The sequence below is a fragment of the Tympanuchus pallidicinctus genome, unplaced genomic scaffold (assembly GCF_026119805.1).
Source record: "Tympanuchus pallidicinctus isolate F22 unplaced genomic scaffold, pur_lepc_1.0 scaffold15, whole genome shotgun sequence".
NCBI classification, from domain to species: Eukaryota; Metazoa; Chordata; class Aves; order Galliformes; family Phasianidae; genus Tympanuchus; species Tympanuchus pallidicinctus.
Window position 1 is genome coordinate 25,970,531 of NW_026294669.1, and position 23,596 is coordinate 25,994,126.

General features: G+C 36.4%; 1 protein-coding gene across 1 annotated transcript in view; it reads right to left on the reverse strand.

The window, feature by feature from the left end:
• The window catches only part of AOX1 (aldehyde oxidase 1), a 39,722-nt gene that overhangs the window by 12,991 nt on the left and 3,135 nt on the right, over window positions 1–23,596 (reverse strand). The window contains exons 4-24 of the mRNA XM_052676406.1: window positions 22,398–22,506; window positions 21,766–21,892; window positions 20,642–20,703; window positions 19,860–19,940; window positions 19,136–19,216; window positions 17,589–17,733; window positions 17,341–17,433; window positions 15,442–15,593; window positions 15,086–15,179; window positions 12,706–12,815; window positions 12,225–12,409; window positions 11,528–11,690; window positions 10,588–10,680; window positions 8,560–8,729; window positions 6,863–6,989; window positions 5,715–5,837; window positions 4,839–4,935; window positions 3,794–3,918; window positions 2,617–2,750; window positions 1,861–1,948; window positions 800–886 (exon numbers count right to left, since the gene is read on the reverse strand). Of these exons, the coding sequence (XP_052532366.1) occupies window positions 800–886; window positions 1,861–1,948; window positions 2,617–2,750; window positions 3,794–3,918; window positions 4,839–4,935; window positions 5,715–5,837; window positions 6,863–6,989; window positions 8,560–8,729; window positions 10,588–10,680; window positions 11,528–11,690; window positions 12,225–12,409; window positions 12,706–12,815; window positions 15,086–15,179; window positions 15,442–15,593; window positions 17,341–17,433; window positions 17,589–17,733; window positions 19,136–19,216; window positions 19,860–19,940; window positions 20,642–20,703; window positions 21,766–21,892; window positions 22,398–22,506 (2,446 nt within the window). The remainder of the gene's footprint in view (window positions 1–799; window positions 887–1,860; window positions 1,949–2,616; window positions 2,751–3,793; window positions 3,919–4,838; window positions 4,936–5,714; window positions 5,838–6,862; window positions 6,990–8,559; window positions 8,730–10,587; window positions 10,681–11,527; window positions 11,691–12,224; window positions 12,410–12,705; window positions 12,816–15,085; window positions 15,180–15,441; window positions 15,594–17,340; window positions 17,434–17,588; window positions 17,734–19,135; window positions 19,217–19,859; window positions 19,941–20,641; window positions 20,704–21,765; window positions 21,893–22,397; window positions 22,507–23,596) is intronic.

Here is a 23,596-nt window from a genome sequence, read left to right on the forward strand (position 1 = left end):
CAGCGAAAATGGTCAGAAGCCTTTGTGAGGAAAACAACAAATCTTCATCCCATGACCCACTACGCATGTGCAAGAGGGGAGGGTCTGCATGCTAACAAACTCAGGGGTGTAATGACTGTGTATCCGAATTCCGGGAAAACTACTGATGATGAATCCGTTCCGCCTATATGTGTAGCACCATTTTTCTAGACGGTGTGCAAGTTAGGCAGATTTATCCCCCTTGCACCTAGGTGTCTGCGCAGCACTGAATAAAGTGTACCTGCTTTGCAATCTTACTTGGGTTACAGAGTTTGATTCCGCACGTCAGAATAACCTAAACAAGTGCAGAGAGATAGCAACATTTTGTACTATGTAGAACTATAAGCAAGGAACTGTTGTACACAGCACAGTAAGTGCAGATTTGGGACAGAAATGCACAGAGCTGATAGCAGAACAATTATCACTACATTTATATTCTGAAGGCTAGGAAGATCTGCTCAGCTTTGCAGACACAAAGCTTTATTGCTGGTACAAACATAGATACTATGTATTTTTAAATGAACACACTGCTGACATGTTTGTAATGGGAAAACAAGCCCGAGAGCCCACATATGAAGCAAATGTGTAAGGAAAACATCAAGAAGCTGACATAACTAAATAAGGAAAGGTAAACTGCTAGGTGTAGATTTTTCAGTAAGAACACAGTCCTTACACTGCATGATTATATGATTAATACCTGTGCAAGTGAGTTTGACATTAATAATTTTCCAGCTAATAATTTCTCCATGTTATAAGATTTACCAGCTTATGAAATCCTTACCAGGACAGATTCATCAGGGGTGCATCCGCCATTAATGTAATATCTGGCATCCACAGCTCTGACTCTACCATCATTCATGAAGCCAACCTACAACAAATCACCAATTACCTTAGATTTTTGACATTCATTTCTTCACTGTTTGTATATTTTGCAAATGAACGTAAGCCACATAAGGCTCCTACTGCACTGTTAATTCCTGAGCAGCATTACTGAAACTGTAAAAAGGACAAGAGAAAATTTAAGAAGTATAGATACAGGAAACAAGCCTATCGATAAAGGAAGAAACAGGGAAGCCCAGTGGTTTTTTGTGTGCTGCCTAACAGATGGCTTAAATGTCATCTAGGAATGCCCACAGCAGGCAGAGTCAAATTTCTTCCTAACTGTAAGAACAGATAGCAGATGCAGTATGACATTTGCTTGTATTTATGAAGAAACGTTATGTTTATCTTGCATCTCTTTTCACCTGTTGCCATTAAAGATAGTTGCTGAGTTCTCAACATGAGCTACAAATATTTTTTTCTTCAGGGATACATCTTAGACAATTCCTTCTGCTTTATCTATGTATTCGAGATTGAAATGTAGACCGCATTTTCCCTAATAAACTGTTACAAGTAATGACAATGCATGAACAAGGAAGCCGTAAGTTTCCTCCAGAAAGTGCCTTTTCATGAATCACACTATTTCTGAGAAAAAAACAGCATTTCCTTCATGTAAATTTAACTGCATGCAGGGTTTAAAAACACCTGCTCAAGTCTGAGCTAGCCTGCCTTCCAAGTCCCAGGAAGAAAGACAGAGATACAAAAGGAGATTATTCAGCAATTCAGAGATACAAAAGGAGATTATTCAGCAATGAACTAGAAAACAAAACAAAAAACTCTGCAGAGATAGAGAAAGAAGCAGTCTGCAAAGCAACTATACCTCTTTGTTTCCGAGAAAGTAGTTTGTTTTTAAACTCTTTATTATTACTCTAATGAATAGAAAAAGTATTAACCAGTGACACTGAACTCCTTATTCAAGGACAACGAGCAGATGTTTTTTCACTAAATTCTTATGGTACTCACTTTGTATTTGCCAATAAAAGGATGTCGGCCACCAGTGATCAACATATCATCTCCCCGGCTCAGAATAAGACGGACTGCTCTGTTGGTTCTAAATCAAGAAAAGAAAAGTAAGAATTTCAGATAAACTAATAGTTATCATTAACAGTGTTAGTGTATTCTATTAATTAGGAATCCAGATTTGCAACGTATAAAAGTATGCACTAAGCTTTAGTACAAAACTGAATGTTAATAGGCTTAAATACGTGCATAATGCTATATCCAGAGTTCATTTTCTTTTGCAGTTACAATCAAGTCAGAATTTTTAACTTCACCTCTTGAAAGTCAATGAAAATTTCAGTTTTAAGACTGAACTCCGTTAATTGTGCTAAGAACAGTTCCACTCATAAACTCATCCACTGACACGGCAGGATCCAGTTCACTTCCGGACGGCTAATGTCATGGTTTGAATGCGTTTCAGCGTTTAGGGACTGGACTTTTACAAATGTTCAATCATTTCAAGACTACTTCAAACTTACACTACTCACATTCTCTTCAAATCCCTTCAATTCAGATGAGGTGAAGCTGCTTAACACAACTTAAGCAGTCTAACAAAGTGAACAAAGAAAAGCATTGAAAAATCTTACCAAATGTATACAGATAGGATTTTATGACATTTTGGCTAGCAACCTTCAGAAGGGAAGAGACAATTTTGCCAAGATGTAAAACTTGTTTACTCAGTTATCTCTTCATATCCCAGTACACACACATCACACTTACTTGTTTGCTGCCACTGAAGCAACTGATGCCAGTAAACCAGCTTTCAGGAGTTTCCCACCAAAAGCTCCACCAACTCGTTTAACATGGCACATGATCCTGTTTGCTGGAACGCCTAGACTTGCAGCTACCATCTCCTGTAGAAAGAGTTTTACACCAGTATCAGGGCCTGCTTTTAGCTCTAAAATCAGTATTTGAATTAAGAACCTTTTGCAGAGAATGGCTATAAAGATATTCTGTTCATATGTTTGTTGTTAAATTGGCTTACAAAACTTTTTTCCTTAATCTCAACTTTAAGAGCAAGCAAAAGAGAACAAGAAACACTCAGCAGTGTTTTCATTCAATATCTCTGTCATGGAGACTGTGAAAGGGTCATGAACAGAAGTAAAGAATATACATACCAAAAAGTACATAATTTATGCATGAAAAACTGAAAAGCTTCATGTATAACTAAATAAATATTAGAATACAGTATACATTTTTATTAACTAAAGCATTTATATTATTTTAACTTCTAATTAAAATTTAAATTTGTTTTTTAATAATCTAAAGCCTTATTAATACCAGGTATATCCTTTCTTCAAATCTCTAATATACATCATTTTCTCAAAGTTTGTCATGCTTCTTGGCTCTTGCCAATAAGGTAATGGAAACTGAAAAGCTCAGTTGAACTGGGTGCTGAACACAAAATGCCAGCATTTGTTGTGAAATAGTATCAGTTTCATGTACCATAGCCAATGCTATGCAGACAATATGTTGCATCAGTTTGCTTTACCATTATGACATGGAGCAGCAGTCTCCCCTACAGCTAATAAGAGTAGCTCCGTCTGTCAGCACAACGACTGCAGAATGCTGATTGCTCTTCACCTCAACAGAAGCTAAGGGAGAAACTCCACACGAAGTTTCTCAAAAACACAACAGTGGGGGCAAGATACTCTTTTTTCAAAGTGACATTTCAAAGTGTCTCAAAGAGACATTTTCTTCCTCCTTACTGTCAAAGCAGAGTGGTCAGTGTACATCAGGATACAGCAGTACTACAAAGCAGATCCCACTGGATAATCCAGATGTGCAAATTCACATTCCCAATATTTCTAAATTGCTAAGATGGGATTTTCAAACCACACTTAAGGAGCCCTCTGTCACAAGTTCAATCACATCCTCTGAAAATCCTCTATATTACCTGGATAAATGCTGGATGTTGTGTTGAAACAAACACATCCATTTCTTTATCCTCTCCTTTTGGAATAGCAAGGACACTCTGAGTCTCCATATAAAAGTGTTCCTGTCCCCCAATGTGAATCTCCCCTGTTCCAAAGAAAAAACACAACTATTACTGAAGGAAAAGGACAGGAAAATGTGAGCCAGAAAAAAAAAATACTGCTCATCATCATGCAAATCATGATAGTCAATGTCAAATCTTCTGATGCATCCTGTACAAAAGGAGCAACATTTAAAATAAAAACATAAGTCAAACTTTGCACAGATTTAAATTGGTCTTGTTCCAGTGACATCAACAGAACTTGGTTAACAGCACACTAATATTGCCTACAAATGTTGGCAATATTAAATAAAACACAGATTAATTAAGCAAAGCATAGACATACTGAAGGCCAGCAAGAAGGTGACAGCATTAGAGAACAGAATGTGTAACAAGAGACTGAAAAAACAGATTTTACTCAGGCATAAGAAGAAGAAGGTTAATGGCAAATTTTACTGTCGTCAACAACTACCGAATGAGAGGGGATAGACAAGACAGATCCAGATTGCTCTCAGAGGTGTGAAGCAGAAGGATGAGAGTCAAAGTACACAAGAAACTGCAACTTGACATATGGAAAAAAAAATCATCATGAAGATGGTCAAACATTGAAAGATGTAGAAAGTTGTAGAATCCCCATCCTGGAAGATTGTTAAAATTTGATTGGATGTAGCCCTGGGTATCCTGCTCTAATTGGAACTCTTTGAGGGTGAGGATGGACCAGACAACTCCCTTTCAACCTAAATTATCCTGTGATTCTACCTCAAGGGCAGAGGGCACAGAAAACTTGAATGAAACAGGATCTCAAATCTACTAGGTTTGATCACACTTTTATTCCAGACAGCCTAGAGCTTTCTCAGGGTTTATGGCCACGTGACATCACTGAAAAAAAGGCCAAAATGACACTTCAGGAACAAACAGGGAAGACCAAAAACTGACAACTTCTTATCAAATATATTCTGCAATGTACCTTCAAGTATATGATCGACAGTTTCAAATGCCTTATCAACATCTCCACGTTCTAATTTTCTTTTTGGCTCAAAGAATGAATTGTGCTTTATAGCATCCTGCAGCAGAGAAAAACAGAAACATTTTTTTTAGTGTATTTTGCAGGTTCACAGTTTGTCATGGCATTTTATCTCAGGAAGAATATCGTTCTCTTCAGAGATACGATTATTTGCCAACCTTTCAAAAGAAATCACTTCTATTTTTATATCAGAATGAGTATTCTGTTACTCCATACACATTATGTAAATAAGTGATTGACAGAACTAATTTTAGCTCCCTGCAAACATGTCCTTTGCTCCTTATTTCCACCCATCCCTGTGAGTTCCACATCACATTTCCAAGATGTTCCATATCCCTAATATACTTTCCCACACATTCCTCTAACAGTTCCTGCATCTCCAGCCTAACTTTGTCTGCTTTCTAACTAGTCAACAAGTAAGTATTAAGAAATTGATTGTTCAGCCAATAATATATAATTGATTAACATGCTGGTTGTCAAGTTGGTAGCTCCCAATAGAATTAGAAATAATCAGATTGCTCATTGCTTTTTACTCCCCAGGAACAACAGGAAAAAATCTTTGTTCCTCCTCTTATGTTGATTATTACAAAACTTCTGAGATCTTAATACTTTTGAGACTACCATATATATATTACAAGTGGCCAAAATTAGTCAGAAGTTATTTAGAGAGTTACTGACAAACTATTTAATTGCATATTCAGTTTCACTGTTTTTGCTTAGAAAAACATGTTAAAAAAGGCAAGTGAGAAGCACAGACTTCTGCTTCCATTACCTAAATAGATAAAACAGTGAAAAAGCAAGAGAAAAGAAGATTAGCACCTCAATTGTCAAGATCACAGGTTCCAGCGCTTCATACTCTATCTTCACTTTTGCAGCAGCTTGTTTGGCATGAGCATATGAATCTGCAGCTACAGCACATACAATCTGACCAACACAAATTACCTGTGAAATACATATAATAGAATAGTGGATTAAATTACTCCTGTATGTGTTTCTGAAATTCCTCCTTCATATAACAATTACTAATGCTTCCTTTTTTTTTGAATTTTGTTTTCACTTTTTAGATCATCCGTGAAGCTAACAAATCACCAGGAAGACGTGTACTGTTGGGGAACCAAAAAATATAAGGTTTTCAAAAATCTGCAAGCAATTTGGTAGTCTCAACGAAATACACCCTCCCAACAACTCAGATGATTTTGTGAGATTTCATATGTCTTCCTCTGATTTATACATATTTCTCTTGCCAGATTATAACACACATCAGCTGTTTTAAGAGTCCAAAAAAAGAGTGAGAAAATATAAGAATGTGTCATACTGGTCCCACTCTTCTCTACCCATGGTTGCAGCCTCACCTTGAGTACAATATACAACTTTGCATGACACAACTTAAAGGACAGAACTATTAGACTGTGTCCAAAGGAGGGCAAAAAAAATGGTGAAAGGTCTAGATGGGAAGACGTATGAAGAGCAGTCGAGGTCACTTGATTTCTTCAGCTTGGAGAAGATGAGATACAGCTTCTTCATGAGGGGTAACAGAGGGGCAGGCACTTTTCTCTGGTGACAATAACAGGACCCAAGGGAAGGGCGTGGAACTGCACGAGGGAAGGTTTAGGCTGTGTCTTTGGAAAATGTTCTGCAGCAAGCGGGCATTTGGGTTCTGTAACAGGCTCCCCAGGGCTGTGGTCACAGCACCAAGCCTTCTCAAGTTCAAGAAACGTTTGGACAACACCTTCAGCTGTATTATTTAATTTTTAGGTAATCGTATGCAGAGCTACAGGCTTGATGGCTCCCTTCCAACTCTAGACATTCTTTGAATCTGTGTCATATGCCTAACATGATTCCCTGACATACCCACTATACAGAAATACAAGAGACAGCAGGCAAAATTTCATTATAAAGACTACAAGAAAAAGTTGTAGAAATTAACAAAATAAATTTTAAAAATTTTAAAAAGATTGCTTTCAAACCTTGTTTCTTGCAAATATAATCTCTGGATCATCAGAGTAGTGAAACTCATTTGTAGCTGGTACATCATTAGCTGTTATGACATCAAACACACCTGGTTCCTTCAGAGCCTCTGAGGTATCTACAGCTCTAATTGGTACATGGAAAGACAGAAGTGTAATTCATTAGTTTTATAGTTACACATAGGGAGTGAACACAATCAGAAGTATATTTCTTGTACAGTCAGAATCTGCACATGCTGCCAGAATTAGATACGTCTCTTTTTTCTATCTGTGGTACGTAAATAAATGATCAAAGGGAATTAAAAATTCCAGTAACTTGCTGTGATTCTAGAAAATGTTCTAAACATGACAGAGAAATCATCTGTTCATTAGGCTGCTAAAATTCATTAATTTCATAAAAATCTGCATAATTGCAACTCATTAAGACTTTACAGCATACATAGATATCAAATACATTAATAAACTTTCTACAAATTGAGATTTCAGGTGAAGAATTATGACAGAATTGGCAAGACTGGTACGAATGAGAACACGTGTGTGGAAAGACCAGAAAGAATTGCAGAAGGTCTGTAAGAACAGCATTTTTGCAGCATCTACTTTAGCAGATCATCAAGATCCCAGCATATCTACAAGCACCCTTCCTGGATACTGAAATCAAAAGACAAAAAAGAATGAATAAATCCTACCGACTGCTGCAAATCTAGGGGGTAGAAAGGATGTCAGCTCCTAGATGGTACCAAAAAGAATATATCCAAACCCAGCATACTATTGCCAACTTGAGAATAAGACAGGATGTATTACAAAGACTCTATAGCTAGCAACTCCAGTTCTCTGTCTTCATAAGTAACCTTGACAACAGCACAGAAACATATGTCTTGATGCTTGAACACAGGGCATACAACTTGTGTATTTTTGTACCTTAACAATGGAAAAACTTTCATATATCACTACTCAAGCATAGGTGAAAATAGTTCCCTTTCCAAATAAGATCATCTTCAAACTGTCTTCTCTTACAAGGCCTCATACGAGCTTTTCTACCTTGTTGCAATGTGACAATGTTATTTCCTACATTTTGAACAATTTTCCTCTTTCATAACTGAGTTGAGATTTCAAAACTATGTTCATGAACGTTCAGGTGCCTCTCTGCATTGCACAGCTCAGCACTATGTGTAGGTATCTAGGTAAGGATTAAGTACGCTAGCTTACCGAACAGAAGTAGTTCAATCACAGCAATATGAAGTGATATATGTAAATCCAATTAGAGCCTTCTACTAGAGTGACAATAGGGGGCCTACTGGAAAGATGGGGGGAGAATTTTTATAAGGGCAGGTAGCAACAGGATTAAGGGGAAATGGTTTTAAACTGGAAGAGGGTAGATTCAGACTAAATACTAGAAGGAAATTCTTTATTGTGTGTGTGGGGAGATGCTAGAACAGGTTGCCCGGAGAGGTTGTGAATGCAATCTGGTCTAGTGGGAGGTGACCCTGCCTACAGCAGGGGGTTGGATACAGATGATCTTAAAGCTCCCTTCCAACTCAAACCATTCAGTGATTCTATGATTATATTGCTTCCAACACCTGAGCCATTGTGGGTATCAGATGTGTTATTCTGTATACACATAATCCAACTTCATTAATCTGTTCTAAAAACAGCAGACTTCAAAGTAAACTTTCTTCAGATACTCTTGGAACACTTACATAATCTTAGCATGAGCTCTGGAACTAGTGACAACAGCCAGGAAGAGCTCTCCATCGACAGAAGGAATATCATCAACGTAAACTGCTTCACCAGTGGCATGCTTAATTCCAGACTGGTGCATAATAGGCCGTCCCACAGGATCCTGGGGAGACTGACTCAGCTCTACATTCTATATCATAAAAAAAAAAAAAAAAAAAAAAAAAAAAAAAAAAAAAACATGCAGAAAGTTAAAAAATAATGCTATATTGCATTAAATAGAAAATCACATAAAGATTAATTGTCTTTATTATCATCTTCTGGTTCTATACTGAAAACAGATGCAGAACTGGACTGCTGCTCCTGAGGTTTTCGACAATCACTTCTCCTAGGGAGTCTTCCAAGAATCTTGTATAGTTTTACCTAAATGCATGTTTTCCAGAATCACTTACATCGAAGTTATATAAAGAACAGCTAGTTTTCAGAAGGCCAGTTTTCCCCTTACTGATTGGTATCATGAGACTCTGATAATTTTCTGAATTATTCTCACATTTTTCTGTTCTGTATTCTGTCAGTCTGTGGTGTTCTAGTTTCAACAATTTGCAATGGCTTGTAGGATTTATCTTCCTCAACGAAAGACTGCAATCAGTGCAAATCAGAGAGAACATGTTAAAGTATTTCCTTCTCAATTTTATTCCCTTACAATAGTGTATGAATGTCATGTCTTATTAACCTTATTTTTCTAGGTTTTCCTGAAAATTAATTTAGTATTACTAAATAATTCTAGTTGAATTATAGCCAAATCAACTAGTTGATGTTCACTTCCAAACCAATTATCTAGTTTCTGGGTCAGTGATCACACCTTTTCACTTTCTGCATTTAGAGCTAGTGATTTGCTCAGGTCCCAAAGTCTTTTCTTCTCCTACAGCCTCCAGCACACAAGTGCTCTCTCTATGTATTTCTCTCTCTTGCGCTTTCTGGTACATTCTCTGTTATTAGACCAAAGACATTTTTCACTTGACTGACTGAAGTTACTCAGCAAGTCCATCTAAACTTTATCTCATGTTTATCTTGAAAGATACGTATTCTTTTTTTCCCTACTTTAAAAATAAATAAATAACAGATCCATATGAAATATTCCAGGTAGAAGATAAGAATTTGCAAAAGTCAGCAATTTAAAGTGATGAAACAGACTGGGTTTCTGTATCTTCTGTGTTTCTCAGTTCTGGCTGATCAGAAAAATAAACATTGCCCATTTCTGTTGTTAAGTCACTCTCTGTGGCAGCTCAGGAATAAATTGTAGAAAAAACACAGAAAACTAATTTCCTTAACCCTGGATCCTGTGTTAATTTTGTACTGCCATTACTTTTAAGGTAAGTCTGCAGAAGCTGTAGATAATTACTTCAATTTGAAGCAACAAGTTATTCTAAAGAATATCTAAAATTGAAACAAAAATGTTTCCCAATATTTCATTTGAATTTTCTTCAGGTTTCTAACAACTTGATTTTTATAAACCGTACTCTTATCAATGACATGAAAAGATCAAAAGCCTTTCCTTGCTGGATTTCCCAGTCAGATCTAGCCACTAGGTCTCAAAGAGCTCAGAAAATCTAAGATGTGTTCTTTGCTGCCATCTACTGCTGACTTCTCATTTAACACTCTGAGCAGATCGCTATCACAAACGTCATCGTTTCCTAAATCTACATTAAGAACTAAGAACCCTCTTAAAGCCTAGGAAAAGTGCAACTCGATACAAGAATATTACTGTATCCTTGGACTTGTCAATGCTTTTTATTTTTGTCTAAGATTTTTCAGATTAGATTGAACACAGTCATGTAACAGCTTTAAGCAGGCTGACAATAGGGCTTATTTGGAATATTTATCTTTGGTGAGCCATTTATAATTCAGTATATCCAGAAGGCAAGGTTTTTATTAATTAGATACACTTAAAACCAAACACTCCATGCCTGTTGCTCTCAGTTCTTGCTTGAACCTTTACTTTTAACCAAGTCTCACAAAGCACAGAACAATCTTAGAATGAAATTGCTTGCCTGGAATATTTGGATACTCTGGGGCATTTTGGTTTGGAAGTTTTCTAGAACACTCTCATACTCCGCAGGTATGCCAGGATAGCGACAAGGGTCCTGAAAAAGAAGTAAATTACTAAAATCACTATTAAAGCTCATGTTTTAAATAGTAAAGCTAACAACAGAAATCTCCCAATTCAAGCTCTTTATACAGAAAATTATTTCCAGATTCCCACAGTTTAGGCTCTAAAATGACAATGTGAAAAGAATTTAGAGCTTTAAGATTTCACTAAATAATATTTATACGTGTGTTTCAAGTAAGCAACATAATGTAGAGACAGTCAGAGGAGATTTGTTTTGAGATCTGATCAAAACTGGTACAGAATAACTCCTGGTTAGAATAAATTTAGAAAATTATCTAAGCAACGGAAATGGGGGAAATAGCTTAAGGTAATTCTGAAAAGAAATGCAAAAGGGATGTTTTTCCTCAGAACAGATTATAGGCAAAAATAAATAAATCACAGCTAAAATGTATTAAGCCAGTGAAATTCTCCCACTCAACAACTCGTACAAGAAGCATTGGTTTAATGCATACAGTTACTTTTCAAAGCCTTTATACTTTTGGTTGTTTTTTTTGTTGTTTTTTTTTCGGTTTTTTTTTTTTTGAACTGCAGACAGATAGAGTAAGAAGATCTTAATACTGATATACTTTTGCAATATCCTTGCTAAGTTTTTATTTTTGTTTTATAGCCCAATATCCAAGGGAAAGACATTCGGGCATCTAAAAGTTAAGCAGGCACCTCTCCATAAATCTCTTTGAGATTTAAGTGCTTGCATTTCTCTGTAGATCTTAACTCTATAAGAAAATATTTAGCATGCTCTACAGACTGCAAACCTTGACATAGGAAAAAGCCTTTCATTTAACTAGAAAAAAAGGAATCCCATGAGAATTGAAGACAATTACCATTGTCTTCAAGGACTGTAATACTTCCAGGAAAAATTTGTAGAAGAAACTAACTATCAGAATTTTTTTATATTCTACTTTCCCATCCCAGGCTGAGTCTGGAAGAACTATTTCATTGAGGATTAGCCTGGAAGCTTCATCCAACATCTCTTCATTCCAGTATCTGTCAGAAGGAATAATACAGATATAATCAGACGAAGGCTCAAGATATATAAGTAAACAAATACGGATGTATATCAGTAATACCTTTGTACCATTCTGCTTACAATGAAACCTAAATGTTCACTGTAACGACAGCCTGCATTTTTTAAAACAGTGTTGGTCAATGTCACTCACAGAAGTGAGGTATCTTAAGTCAGTGAAATGGAGCCCTATGTCACAAGAAAACTGATTTAAAACTTATACACTATCATCACTCTGGAGATACTGTCCCATATGTAGAGAAAAGAAAATGACAATACTGTTGCAAACTGGAGATGCTTTTAAGTGATCTGATTAATGTTTTCAATTATTGTTCCATATTTTCCGATAAGGCCTTCTTTGAAGTATCTCAAACAGATAATCCCACATAGTTAATTACACAATGCTAGATATCAGGGTATAAATATATTAGAATAAATTTAAGCACATAAAGCGTCAAAAAAAAGCTATCAAAATGCCTTTATTCTGAGACACAGAAAACACTGAAGAATTTTACCTTCCAACAAGAGTCTGACAAGTTTGCTTTGCACAGATTGTTGTTGAAGCAACACCTCCATAGAAAATGCTCAAATCCTTTATTTTGTCTGTACCTTCTTCAAAAAGGACTCTCATTCCAGCACTAATTATTGGGAGAGCATTTTCTCTTCTAGGTGCTTGTCTAAATGCAGAGATATACTCTCCCTGAACAAGATCAGACAGAAGTGAATAAGTGGCAGATATGTAAGCAAAAGAAAGCAAAACATACTTTGGCACCACAAGAAGCAAGTGAATAAAACCAGACAGCACAAATTCAGCTCCCTGAGCATTCAGTACATGCTTCCTTATGTTGAACTTTCAGTAAAAAATATGAAATGTAAGGAATCCAGAAACTAAGCAGTAATAATATTACCTGAAACACAGGCATTATGCCCCACTCCTGCTGTTTATATAAGTCTCTAAATCTTCATGAAGCAAATCTAAACACACCAGTGACTCACCTTCCTAGAATGGGGAATACGGACAGAGACTAAAACCTCTTCCGGCATTATAGCATTGTTACCAACTCCATTTGCAAAAATATCACTCAAAGGAATCCATCTCTTTCCTCCTAAAAAAAACCAAAACAAAACAAAACCCAGAAGCTTTTGCACAACTGTGCTAAAAATAAACATTAAACAGTTTTAGTTGGCAAGAAAAACATGCAAATTTCATAAGTAAATACAAACTTTAGAGTTTACGTAACATCTACCAGTGCTATACTCTATAAATGTACGAGTGTTCAGTATTACATAGTATCATGACACCAGAGTTCTAAAAAATGGAGAACTACCCCTGTTCTGTAATCTTCTCTACTGATGCTACGGCTTTTCTTCTCCTGCTTCTGTCAGTGTGTTGCACCAAATCTCTATAGCTACTGTCATCAGTGCCTTCTCTGCTAAAGTAAAGGGAACGAGTAAGACTACTGAATGAGGGAGAACTGCTGTAAAAATATAAACTGACTTAATTTTATTATCTGTTTGAGTCATCTCAAGACTTTCTAGAACCAGATAATCTTTGGTGTCATTTGTAAGAGCTTCATGTATCCCCTCGTATATTCAATGAGCCTGATACTGCAACACTGGTTGCATTGAAGGAAAACTACTTTCCTCATGTTTTTCCATGCTACATGTAATGACAACACATTCACTCCAGAATATCATTTAGCGTTCAAACTGCATTCCTAAAACACAACTACTGTAACAGTAAGTTTTAGTACAGAAAGGTGATTTTTTTGAGTTTTGAATCTGAAAAGCAATACTGTCAATATAGCAGCACTGGTGTTTTTAGGGTTTTGCCTATGCAATTTCATATGGAATAAAATCTGTATAGATATATTGTCCAATTCCACTTAGAGCCAGCCAGAATGTGGGAAGATGCATTTTCTGCTACACTGTTACTTTTACACTGTTACTTTTACTTTTTTACACTGTTAGTTTACTAAGGTAAAAAATAATGAAGACTGTTTCTGCAACCTCTTTTTCCTGAGCAATCCACTTTTCCTAGGTTTCGCTAACTACTACTTGGTGAAGAAATATGTTAAAAACCTGTGAAAATACCTGAAAACTTAGCAGTAAAATTCTACCAGGCTAACAGAAAGAGATACCAGTCAGTGATTCTATTCATCACTCAAACAGGCATATCACTGGAGCTTTTCAACGAGGGGATGCAAATATTTGTGCTTTCACTTGTCAGAAGACCTTCTGACAGGTATTCTGATTTCCAATGGTAAACTATGCAGAAAGAAGTCATGGAAATCATATGGCTTTTTTTTTTTTTTCTGCATCTGTTCAAAGAAACCCTGGCGCAGAAGCAAAACCATAAAGAATATTTATTTCATGCTACTGAATTAAATATTACGTGGTCTGAAATGGCAGTATATGCTCAGTCTAGATCAAGGGCAAAAACAGGCATTAGAATCACAGAATCAAAAAAAAAAAAAAAAGGACATAAGACATCTGGAGGAGAGCATACAGTTTCAAGCCACAAGATACCTGATGCTTACCAATAATTTTATCACTCTTTTAATGGTAAGGAGTACACAGGGACACGAGCTAACAGAGGAAAGTACGCAGTGATGGAAGAAAAATGATGAAAATGAAAGAAAGTGCTGGACTAGAAACTCCTGTATTGAAAGTTCATGTAAGGAACAAAAAGCTAGACTTCCTCTCAGGGCCATGGGATAATTTTAAAGATAGCACGAAGTACCCGCCACAGGGAAAACTATCAGTAGGGTGGGCTACTCAAATAATAAGGTTTAAGGAATGCTTTTGGCAATTCACTGCCCATGAAAGGACATAAGATCCAGTTGGTTCAAATGCTTACCTTCACATGGAAATCTGTGATGTTCTTAGTTTGTAAATTGCTTCTCTAACAGATATGAAAACAGTTCCTTAACAAACACTCAACATCCATTTACTACCCAACCTCGCACCTTGTACAGTGTCATCCTGCACTTCTGGCACTAACACAGAATCATGGAATCGTGAGGGTTGGAACGGACCTCCAGAGATCATCTGAGATCATCGAGTCCAACCCCCCCTGCCAGAGAAGGTTCCCTACACCAGGTCACACAAGTAGGCGTCTTGAACAGGTGGGTCTTGAACATCTCCAAAGAAGGAGACTCCAAACCTCCCTGGGCAGCCTGTTCCAGTGCTCCGTCACCCTCACCTATGGAAGTTCCTGCACACATTTGTGCGGAACTTCCTATGCTCCAGTTTCTGGCCATTTCCCCTTGTCCTGTCTCCACAAACTGCTGAAGAGTCTGGCCTTGCCACTCTGCCCCTCACACCTTAGATATTTATAGATACACTAGTACAGAAAAAGAAAAATATCTCTTACCTTGCGAAGCCAGATTAAGCATACAATTGCCAGCTGCCAGAATAGGGTTCAAGTCTGAGGTTGATTTTCGACTTACAATGTTTCCACCTAATGACTTGAGAAAAAAAAAAAAAAAGAATGTTATTTCTCTTTATCACCTTCATATTTTCATTGTAACAATATACCAAAAGATCACTTGAAAGTTTAAGTGCAATAAAAACTCTAAAAGATGTACTGAGAGAAAAATAACAGCTAAAATTTTTTTAAAAAATTTAAATATAAAAATTCTAAAAATTTAAAATGCAAGTTTTTCAAGCAATTTTGCATAGTTTCTGTTCCACACATGCAACTGTTACTGAAAATAATGTACAACATACAGCAACATTTCTTATCTGTTCTCCACCCAGTGTTCTTAACTGCTGCAAGACCGCATAGAAAATCTTTGTCTTCTCTTCAGGTAACTCCAAAACTGCATTTCTCAAGACGTCTTTCATTAGAGACAGGCTGCAGGCAGCTCCTATAGTTAATCCTGTAACCAAAATATTATGAAAGCCTAATGTAATGGCTTTACTGCCAGTGTTTTAAACTACATTCAAACTACAGCCAGGACTGCTCACACGCAGTACATTATATTTAAGGCAAAGAGCTTTCACATTTTAGAGGGACCAGTTTAGGAGACTGAGGATAGAGTTTCATGAAATGATGAAACTGAGCTAAAGATTCAACACATACACTAAAAAAGAATATTATTCTCTCCTACCTGCTTTCCTTGCACCACCTTTGACTAAGTAAGCGCTTAAGTGAGGTTTCACCCAAAGGTGAATTTCAACAGGCTTTTTCTCTTCTCAAGCACTTACATAGTTACTATCCTAAGGTAGCATTTGCAACAAAATAAGTAATTCTCACACTGTATATGGTATTATTCTTTTTCCCACTAGAAAGATAACCTATAGCTAAAAACATTCACTTCAGTAGTGATAAATTATTATATCAAGATTATACTTTTTAATTTTTTTCAATACTATAAAATGGCAGAAAGTGCTTTTCAATTCAAAATTTTTAATAGGTTTTAGTTATGAAAAGTGAGAACATTCTGAATGGGCACTAGAATTCAATCAAAAATATAAATCAAAGGACATATCATTTCAAAATGACTCTTAATTGAGTAACATATTGAGTATTTAAAACAAAATAAAATTGATCCAAACATCCTTTGCATTGAAATCTAATTAAAGAGAGAAAATAAAATTCCTTGTCAAACTAAATTGCATCTCTATCATGTTAGAACCAGTATGTCTCACTCTCTCATAACTAGAATTTTTTTTTCAGAATAAAAGATACAGCAAACATTCTCTCCACATTCTCTTTTCCCAATTCCCAGCCACTTCTCATCTAAGAACAAGTCAGTCATCAACTTGAACCAGCTGACTAAAATGAACTGAAAAAGATATTCACTCGAGATGCAATATCAAATACTAGTTACCATTTCAAAGAAAGCTGCTTTAGGCATTTAGGAAGTGACTGACATTAGATATGGAACCTAATTTTCCTTAGAACATGCACAACATAATTTAAACTTCATTATGTTATTACCATACTTTTAAATCCATTTCTAGTTACTATTTCAAATTTCAATAGAGCTTATTTTGAACTAAAACCTAGGTTTACTTCAATTTTAAAAAAATCTCTGTACTGATCTTAAATACATACACTGAGGTACAAAAGTATCAATTAGCAATATGTAATGCTCTTATGTTTGACATCAGGATTAGTTAATGCATATTATCATTCATGTTGAATCACATAAGAAATATTTTTTTTCTAACTTAGGAAAAAAAAAACACATTATGCATAGTTGCATAATTTTGCTTAAACTCTCTGTGATTCTACAACATATTGTGGTACAGAGATCAAAACTCATATATTACATGAATTAGCACCAGAACTGGTATTACCAGGATAATGGCCCTGTACTACTACACAAAATATTTCTGATCAGTTCTCCACTGTGTTATGAAGACAGAAGTCTGTATCACGCACAGTGGCCACAGCCACCTTGATACAGGAAATAACCAAGCATGCTTTGGCACAGGTGAAAAGCCAGGATTGTTGTACAGCAACTTAACACCTTCAGAGCCATGGAAAACAGTAATATCTCTTGCTGCAGAGGAATCTCTCAAGTCTCAACAAAGAAAAGTCTACTGACCATCGCTCATGCATTTCACCACATTCAGATCTGGGATCTCTCAAGTCTCAACAAAGAAAAGTCTACTGACCATCGCTCATGCATTTCACCACATTCAGATCTGGGATCCTGGCAGGAGCAATGACAATTGGATGGAACACGCCTCTAAATTTCATATCAGGTCCTACCAAACAGAAATACACTTTAGACAAAAAAAACACATTCCATAACCACAATTCCAAAATAGTGATGAAAATGCAAAATAAACTGTAAGCTTAGCCCCACTCCATGGATGCACACTGAAAATATGGTAATAGAAGACATTCTGACTGTACATACCCACACCAGTGTTTCCAACAACAAGAGGTGCTTTGGGGTGGGCAGCTTTCAGATCCTGTAATTCATCTAAGGTTACAGGAGAAATCCACATCATTCGTTCCCCATGAAAAACCAGAGTCCTTTTCGGTTGATTTTCAGCCATTCTCTGATGTGGAAACACAGCAGATTAACACACTTAAACATTGCCTTCAAGTATCTGAAGGGCTTACTGGAAAGCTGAGGAGATAACTTTTACAAGGGCAGGTAGCAACAGGATGAGTGGAAATGGTTTCAATCTGGAAGAGGGTAGATTTAGACTACACATTAGGAAGAAATTCTTTACTGTGAGGGTGGGAAGATGCTGGAACGGGTTGCTCAGAGAGGTTGTGAATATCCCCTCTGTGGAAGCATTCAAGGCCAGGCTGGATGGGGCTGTGAGCAACCTTGTCTAGAGGAAGGTATCCAGGGGGTTGGAACCAGATGATCTTAAAGGTCCCTTCCAACTCAAACCATTCTATGAATGTATGGTACATACAGTTGGCAAGGTCTAACAGACACTGATGAGATCAGAAGTAAAAAGATCTTAAAATAGGGCAGTTCTACTCAATCCTTCAAAACTGCATAGAAATTGAACTGCCAAGTTGATTCTTTGCACAGTGGTAAATTTTTAGAATTCACAAGTGAACAACCTTTGATTCATTCCAATGTGTAAACTGACTGGATTAATAGTAAGTACAAGAAATAGCCCCCAAATAAAAAATGCACAAATAGGGTCTGCAATTGGTGAAATTAATAGAAAAGTTATTTGTACACTTAGTTTGTTTGAGATTACCAGTGATACCAGCAGCTGCATCCCTTTATACATCCATATGGATGCCTGGACTGGCACTGATCACTTGGATATAGCTTGTGAATTAGTGTTGGTACCAATACATAGTCAGAAATGTTTACCTCCCTGTTGACAACTTCTTCCTGTAAGGAGATAACTAATCATATATAATTTGGCTTTGAATCTAACAGTAATGCAAAGCAATGAGTTTTTGTAGTTTCTAGGGCAAATACTGCTGTCGGTAATGAAGGATTATTAGCATTTTCCATTCCAGTTTTAGACGCCTGTGACTTTGCCACAAACTGGGGCTAAACACTCACCTGTCTAAGTGCCATCTGAGGCTGACACTTTGACAGAAAAAAATAGAACAAACTATTAAATGACAAAATAGGGAAAAGGCATTATTAAAAAGCGTTTGTCATTCAGATTGCTGGGAACATCTGTACATTCACGTGCTGCTCTGAACGCCTGCTTTTTTTTTTTTTTTTTTTTTTACTTAGTATTCTCTCCTAATGATTAATTCTGCATCTTCAGTTTTCCAATGTGATATTTTAAAAATGTAATTAATCAAGGAGATAACTGGAACACCATCATATCAATCCAGAATTATATCTAAGATTATATGACATTTCTTCTGATAAATCATTGCTAAATAGGAATTCAAAATGAGTCTTGAACTATGGACCACCATAAAGGAAAAGGCAGAGCTTAAGAGCAGACAGTAAGCCACAAAAATTACCATTAGTTCTGGAGGAAATATAAACTCTTGGGTGGGATCTAAGGGCTGGAATTCATCTGGTGAAAACAGTCTGGCAGATTCCTTGAAAGAGAAAGAAAACAAGACCGAGATTTTTTTCTCCTTATTAGTTTCACACAAAACCAGAAATAAACTGAAAGGGTTCCACTGAGGTCAGTATAAAATCAGTAACTCTATTACCTTTTGGTTTAATGCTAAATTGCCCAAATGAGGGGAGATGGTTGTAGTGGCAGAGGCTGGACACTGTTTGCTATGTGGTGTGGTTGGGCATCAGTCAGTAAGGGGTGAACAACTGTGTTGTGTATCACTTGTTTTGTGTATTCTTTTATCATCATTACTATTACTATCCCTTTTTTTATCCTATTAAACTGTCTTTATCACAATCCACAAGTATTAACTTCTTTTAACTTTCTCATACAATGCAATGATTACAATATAAGTAAAGCTGAGAATATCTGCTACATCATCTCCTCTACATAAAAGTACACAAATAACTCAATGTTTGTAAGAATTTTTAAATTAATTGTGAGGAATAATAAAATATCTTATTTCACATATTACAAATGTAATAGTATGGAAGGAATAAGGTAGATCAAAATGACAGAGTATGCATATATCTTGAATACTTCAACAACAAGAACTAATGCAAAATACTTTCTCTAAGTTCTATATCCAACCAGGACAGTTACAATACTTAAAATATTACCTTCTCTTTTCTGTCAAATAAATCCTCTTCTTGATCCAAGCAACAGCTCCCATTTGCTTTACTTTGACAACAAACAGAATCCTAAAGTAAGAATATTCCATCACTAAAATATTTCCCATAATGGCAGTGATTTAAAGTCTGCTTAAGCCCTTCTCTCTTTATATTACAGGTCATTTAAGAGTATCTCCTAACATTTCAATGAAGAATGTCTGGATGACATTTAATAATACATTTAATTGGAAGTACATGTGTGTTAAAGAAACAATATCCAATAATATCTTAAAATCATATGATATCAAAGTCCTTAGCAGAAAATAATTTCTAGTATATCAAATTTGGTGGAATTGTGAGAGTACACATTCTGTATTATTTCCTTTATCCACAGTCAGTTCGGTCTCCTTCTTTCACTTTGACATGTTACTTTTGTCGGCACTGACTAATGGAAAAAAAGCACATCAGGGAGTTACTTTGGATTACCCTTCATAAACCAGGCTAGTTCATTTGTGGCAATCCCAAAAAACCCTTTACTTTTACACAGGTTAGGCCACTAGATACCTTACTCAGACTTAAGAAAAGATAGATATGATATTAATAAAAATCTTTGTGACTTGTATATGCATAGATACTGTATTTCAGAATAATTCTTGCTCCTCATACACCTACCTCAACAGGAAAAACATTAGTTTATAAACATAGCAACAGGCATAAACTATTAATACACTAGAGAGTACTAATAATCACAACACAGTGATGAAAGTACTCCTATAATCACTAGTTCTTACCTTACAAAAGGTTTTACAGGCATCTAGGATGGGCCTGTACCCAGTACAGCGGCACAAGTTCCCTGGATAAAGGAAATCATTAAGAAACATCTTAATGATGTTTCTGAAGTACACTGTACTTCAGAACATGAGATTTGTGTTTTTGAAGCTCAAGGGAAAGTGTTAGCCTTCTGAAAGACATAAAAACATCACATCACTAGACTTAAGAACTAGCAGCTCGAGAGAAAAAATGGCTTTTGTTTTAAAGTAGAGTTAGATATTAGGAGGAAGTTCTTCAAAAAGATGGTGGTGACACACTGGAACAGGTTGCCCAAGGAGGTTGTGGATGCCCCATCCCTGGAGGCATTCAAGGCCAGGCTGGATGTGGCTCTGGGCAGCCTGGTCTGCCAGTTGGCGACTCTGCACATTGCAGTGGGGGTTGAAACTCAATGATCATTGTGGTCCTTTTCAACCCAGACCATTCTATGATTCTATGATTCACTAGAGGGAATGCTGACTACAGCTTAGTATTCAGGAGATAAGAGAATGTAAAAGGTTCCTCACCCACTCCAAATGTTTTTCCATCCCTTCAATCTGTTCTTAATAGTGGAGGAGCCGAGCATTATGCCTCCACCTAGTTCCTCTCATTGTAACAGGAAATGCCTTTGTCTCCATTATGACTTCATGGCATAATGGATAACAGGATATTTTACCTGCAAATGATGTTTCAATTTGCAATTTAGATGGCCTGCACGTGCCTTTACCTCATTTGACTGATTAATTCCTACCACAAAGGGGCCTTCCTCCATAAGGCTTATGATACTCTCAACTCCAGATGTAACAGGATCTCAGAAACTTCCAGGTACAGCTACACATCCAACCTGCTGTTATATTTTGCAAATTGGATTTAAAGCACTTCAAAAGAGGACATTTTTAACACCTGAACACCTGTCCCTGAAACAATCCACGGTTTCTTAATTTTTCAAGAGAAAAGAATGACAGGGAATAACAGTAATTCTGTTGGGAAACACAATTTAGAGCACATACATGCACGTGTGCTTGCACAGACTTACACTCACATGCATAAAGCATCAGAAGAAAATGGTTTGATGAAATAACTACAAATTAAAAGTGACAATACTTACCAGCCAGAGCTGCAGTCATCTGCTCATAAGTTGGTTCTGGGTGGTTTCTTAACAAAGTGTATATGGACATCACCATTCCAGGGGTACAGAAACCACACTGGGAGCCATGGCACTTAGCAAGCCTTTCCTAAAACGAAACACCACAAACAGCACTGTTTTCAGTGTACTTTGCCTTTCTATCAAATTTTCATAAACAAGAAAGCCATAGTAAATGCTGTCTTGAAACTAATTGTGAACTAAGGAAAACGATTTAAACATTGTCAAATAATTATTTGGGGTATGATGCCCCAGCACATATTACCAAGGAAATTAACTAACCTTCAGTAGTCTTCCGTCTCTTTTACATCACAGAAAGGGCATTGTCCAAGATGCGCCATTAGCCCAAGTGGCACAGATCTTAAGTACTATTTGATCAGGATGTCAGTATTACAACAAGGGCTATCACCAGCCACAAATCATCACTCTTGATGAAACAACCAACAATTAGAAATTTGTGTTGCCTTCTGTTATCATTTAGCAGGAAGAATAATCGAAACACGAAACTCCCATGCCCAAAAAACACTGTCACTACAGACAGTCTATACAAAGAAAGAAATCAATCCTCTTCTTACATAGTGATACTGTATTCTCACCTGAACTGGATGAATTCTGGTTCTTGTACTTCCAACACCTTCCACTGTGGTGACTGCCATACCATGCAAGGAGCAAATGGGAAGCAAGCATGCATTTGCTGAGTAGTGTCTTTGGAACATTAAGGTGAATAAAGGCGAATATTATTTTGCAGTAAATCAAGATTTTATACTTACTAGGCAATCATTGCCATCATTTGGAAAGAGAGGAGACTAAGGCATTATAGAAGAGTTTCCTTACTAGCTGCATCTCTCGTCCCCAAGCTGAATAAACAAGGGCATAATATTGATAGCTGTGGAGAATTTTTTTCTTCCTTAATACTTCAGTCTTTTTCTAATGGTCCTCTCATCAATCCTACCCATAAGCACCTTTCAAGTGTGTTTTGGAAGAGGAAAGTGGGGAAAGTTGGTGTAGTTCTCTGTAGGAAGCAAGTCCCCTGCTGATAAACTGAAATTCAAATTTCTGATCCAAAGGAATTCTAATTTAAGACGAAAAAAAATATATATATATATCATTCTAAGTAGGAACAATGTGTCAAAAAGAAAATTCTGGAAAGCTTCTCATCGTTAACAATAAAATGTTTTGTTTCACAAGAGTTTAAAAGTTTACTTTTGGCTGAGTCATTCTGGTTCTTCTAATGTCAACTCTTATAATAACATTAAACATTTAATTTCTATTGTACTCCGATGGAATGCAATTGTCTAAAGGAACAACTAGCACATTTTGATCTCCCCCCCCTCTAAAAAACATTCAATTAGCAATGACGTTACCATTTAACAATTTCACTGAACTTTTCCCAATTTAAAAGTAACTTATTCCCACATTCAGTTTAATGACAAAACTAGCAGACATAATCTATTAGCACTGCAAGGCTCAAAGTCCTTTTTCGGAAAGGACAGAAAGCAGTGTTAGAAGGCTGGGTTGATCCACCTCCTGCTTTTGGCTACCCTATCCTCACACAGTGAGACAAAACTGCTAAGAGAAGCAATGTTCCAGTGTAAATACAAAAGATGTTAAATTAATTCTCCTAAAGAGAGAACTTCTCACTGCAGCTATCAGCATATATGAGTAAACAAAGCATTTCAGCGTAACATATTAGCAAACAAATGGCACAGTTGAATTAATAGAATTTTTTACAGTAACCTTCTTCAGATTAAATTAACTCTTCCTTGGGAGTACTTTACTAATTAGTGCAGGTTTT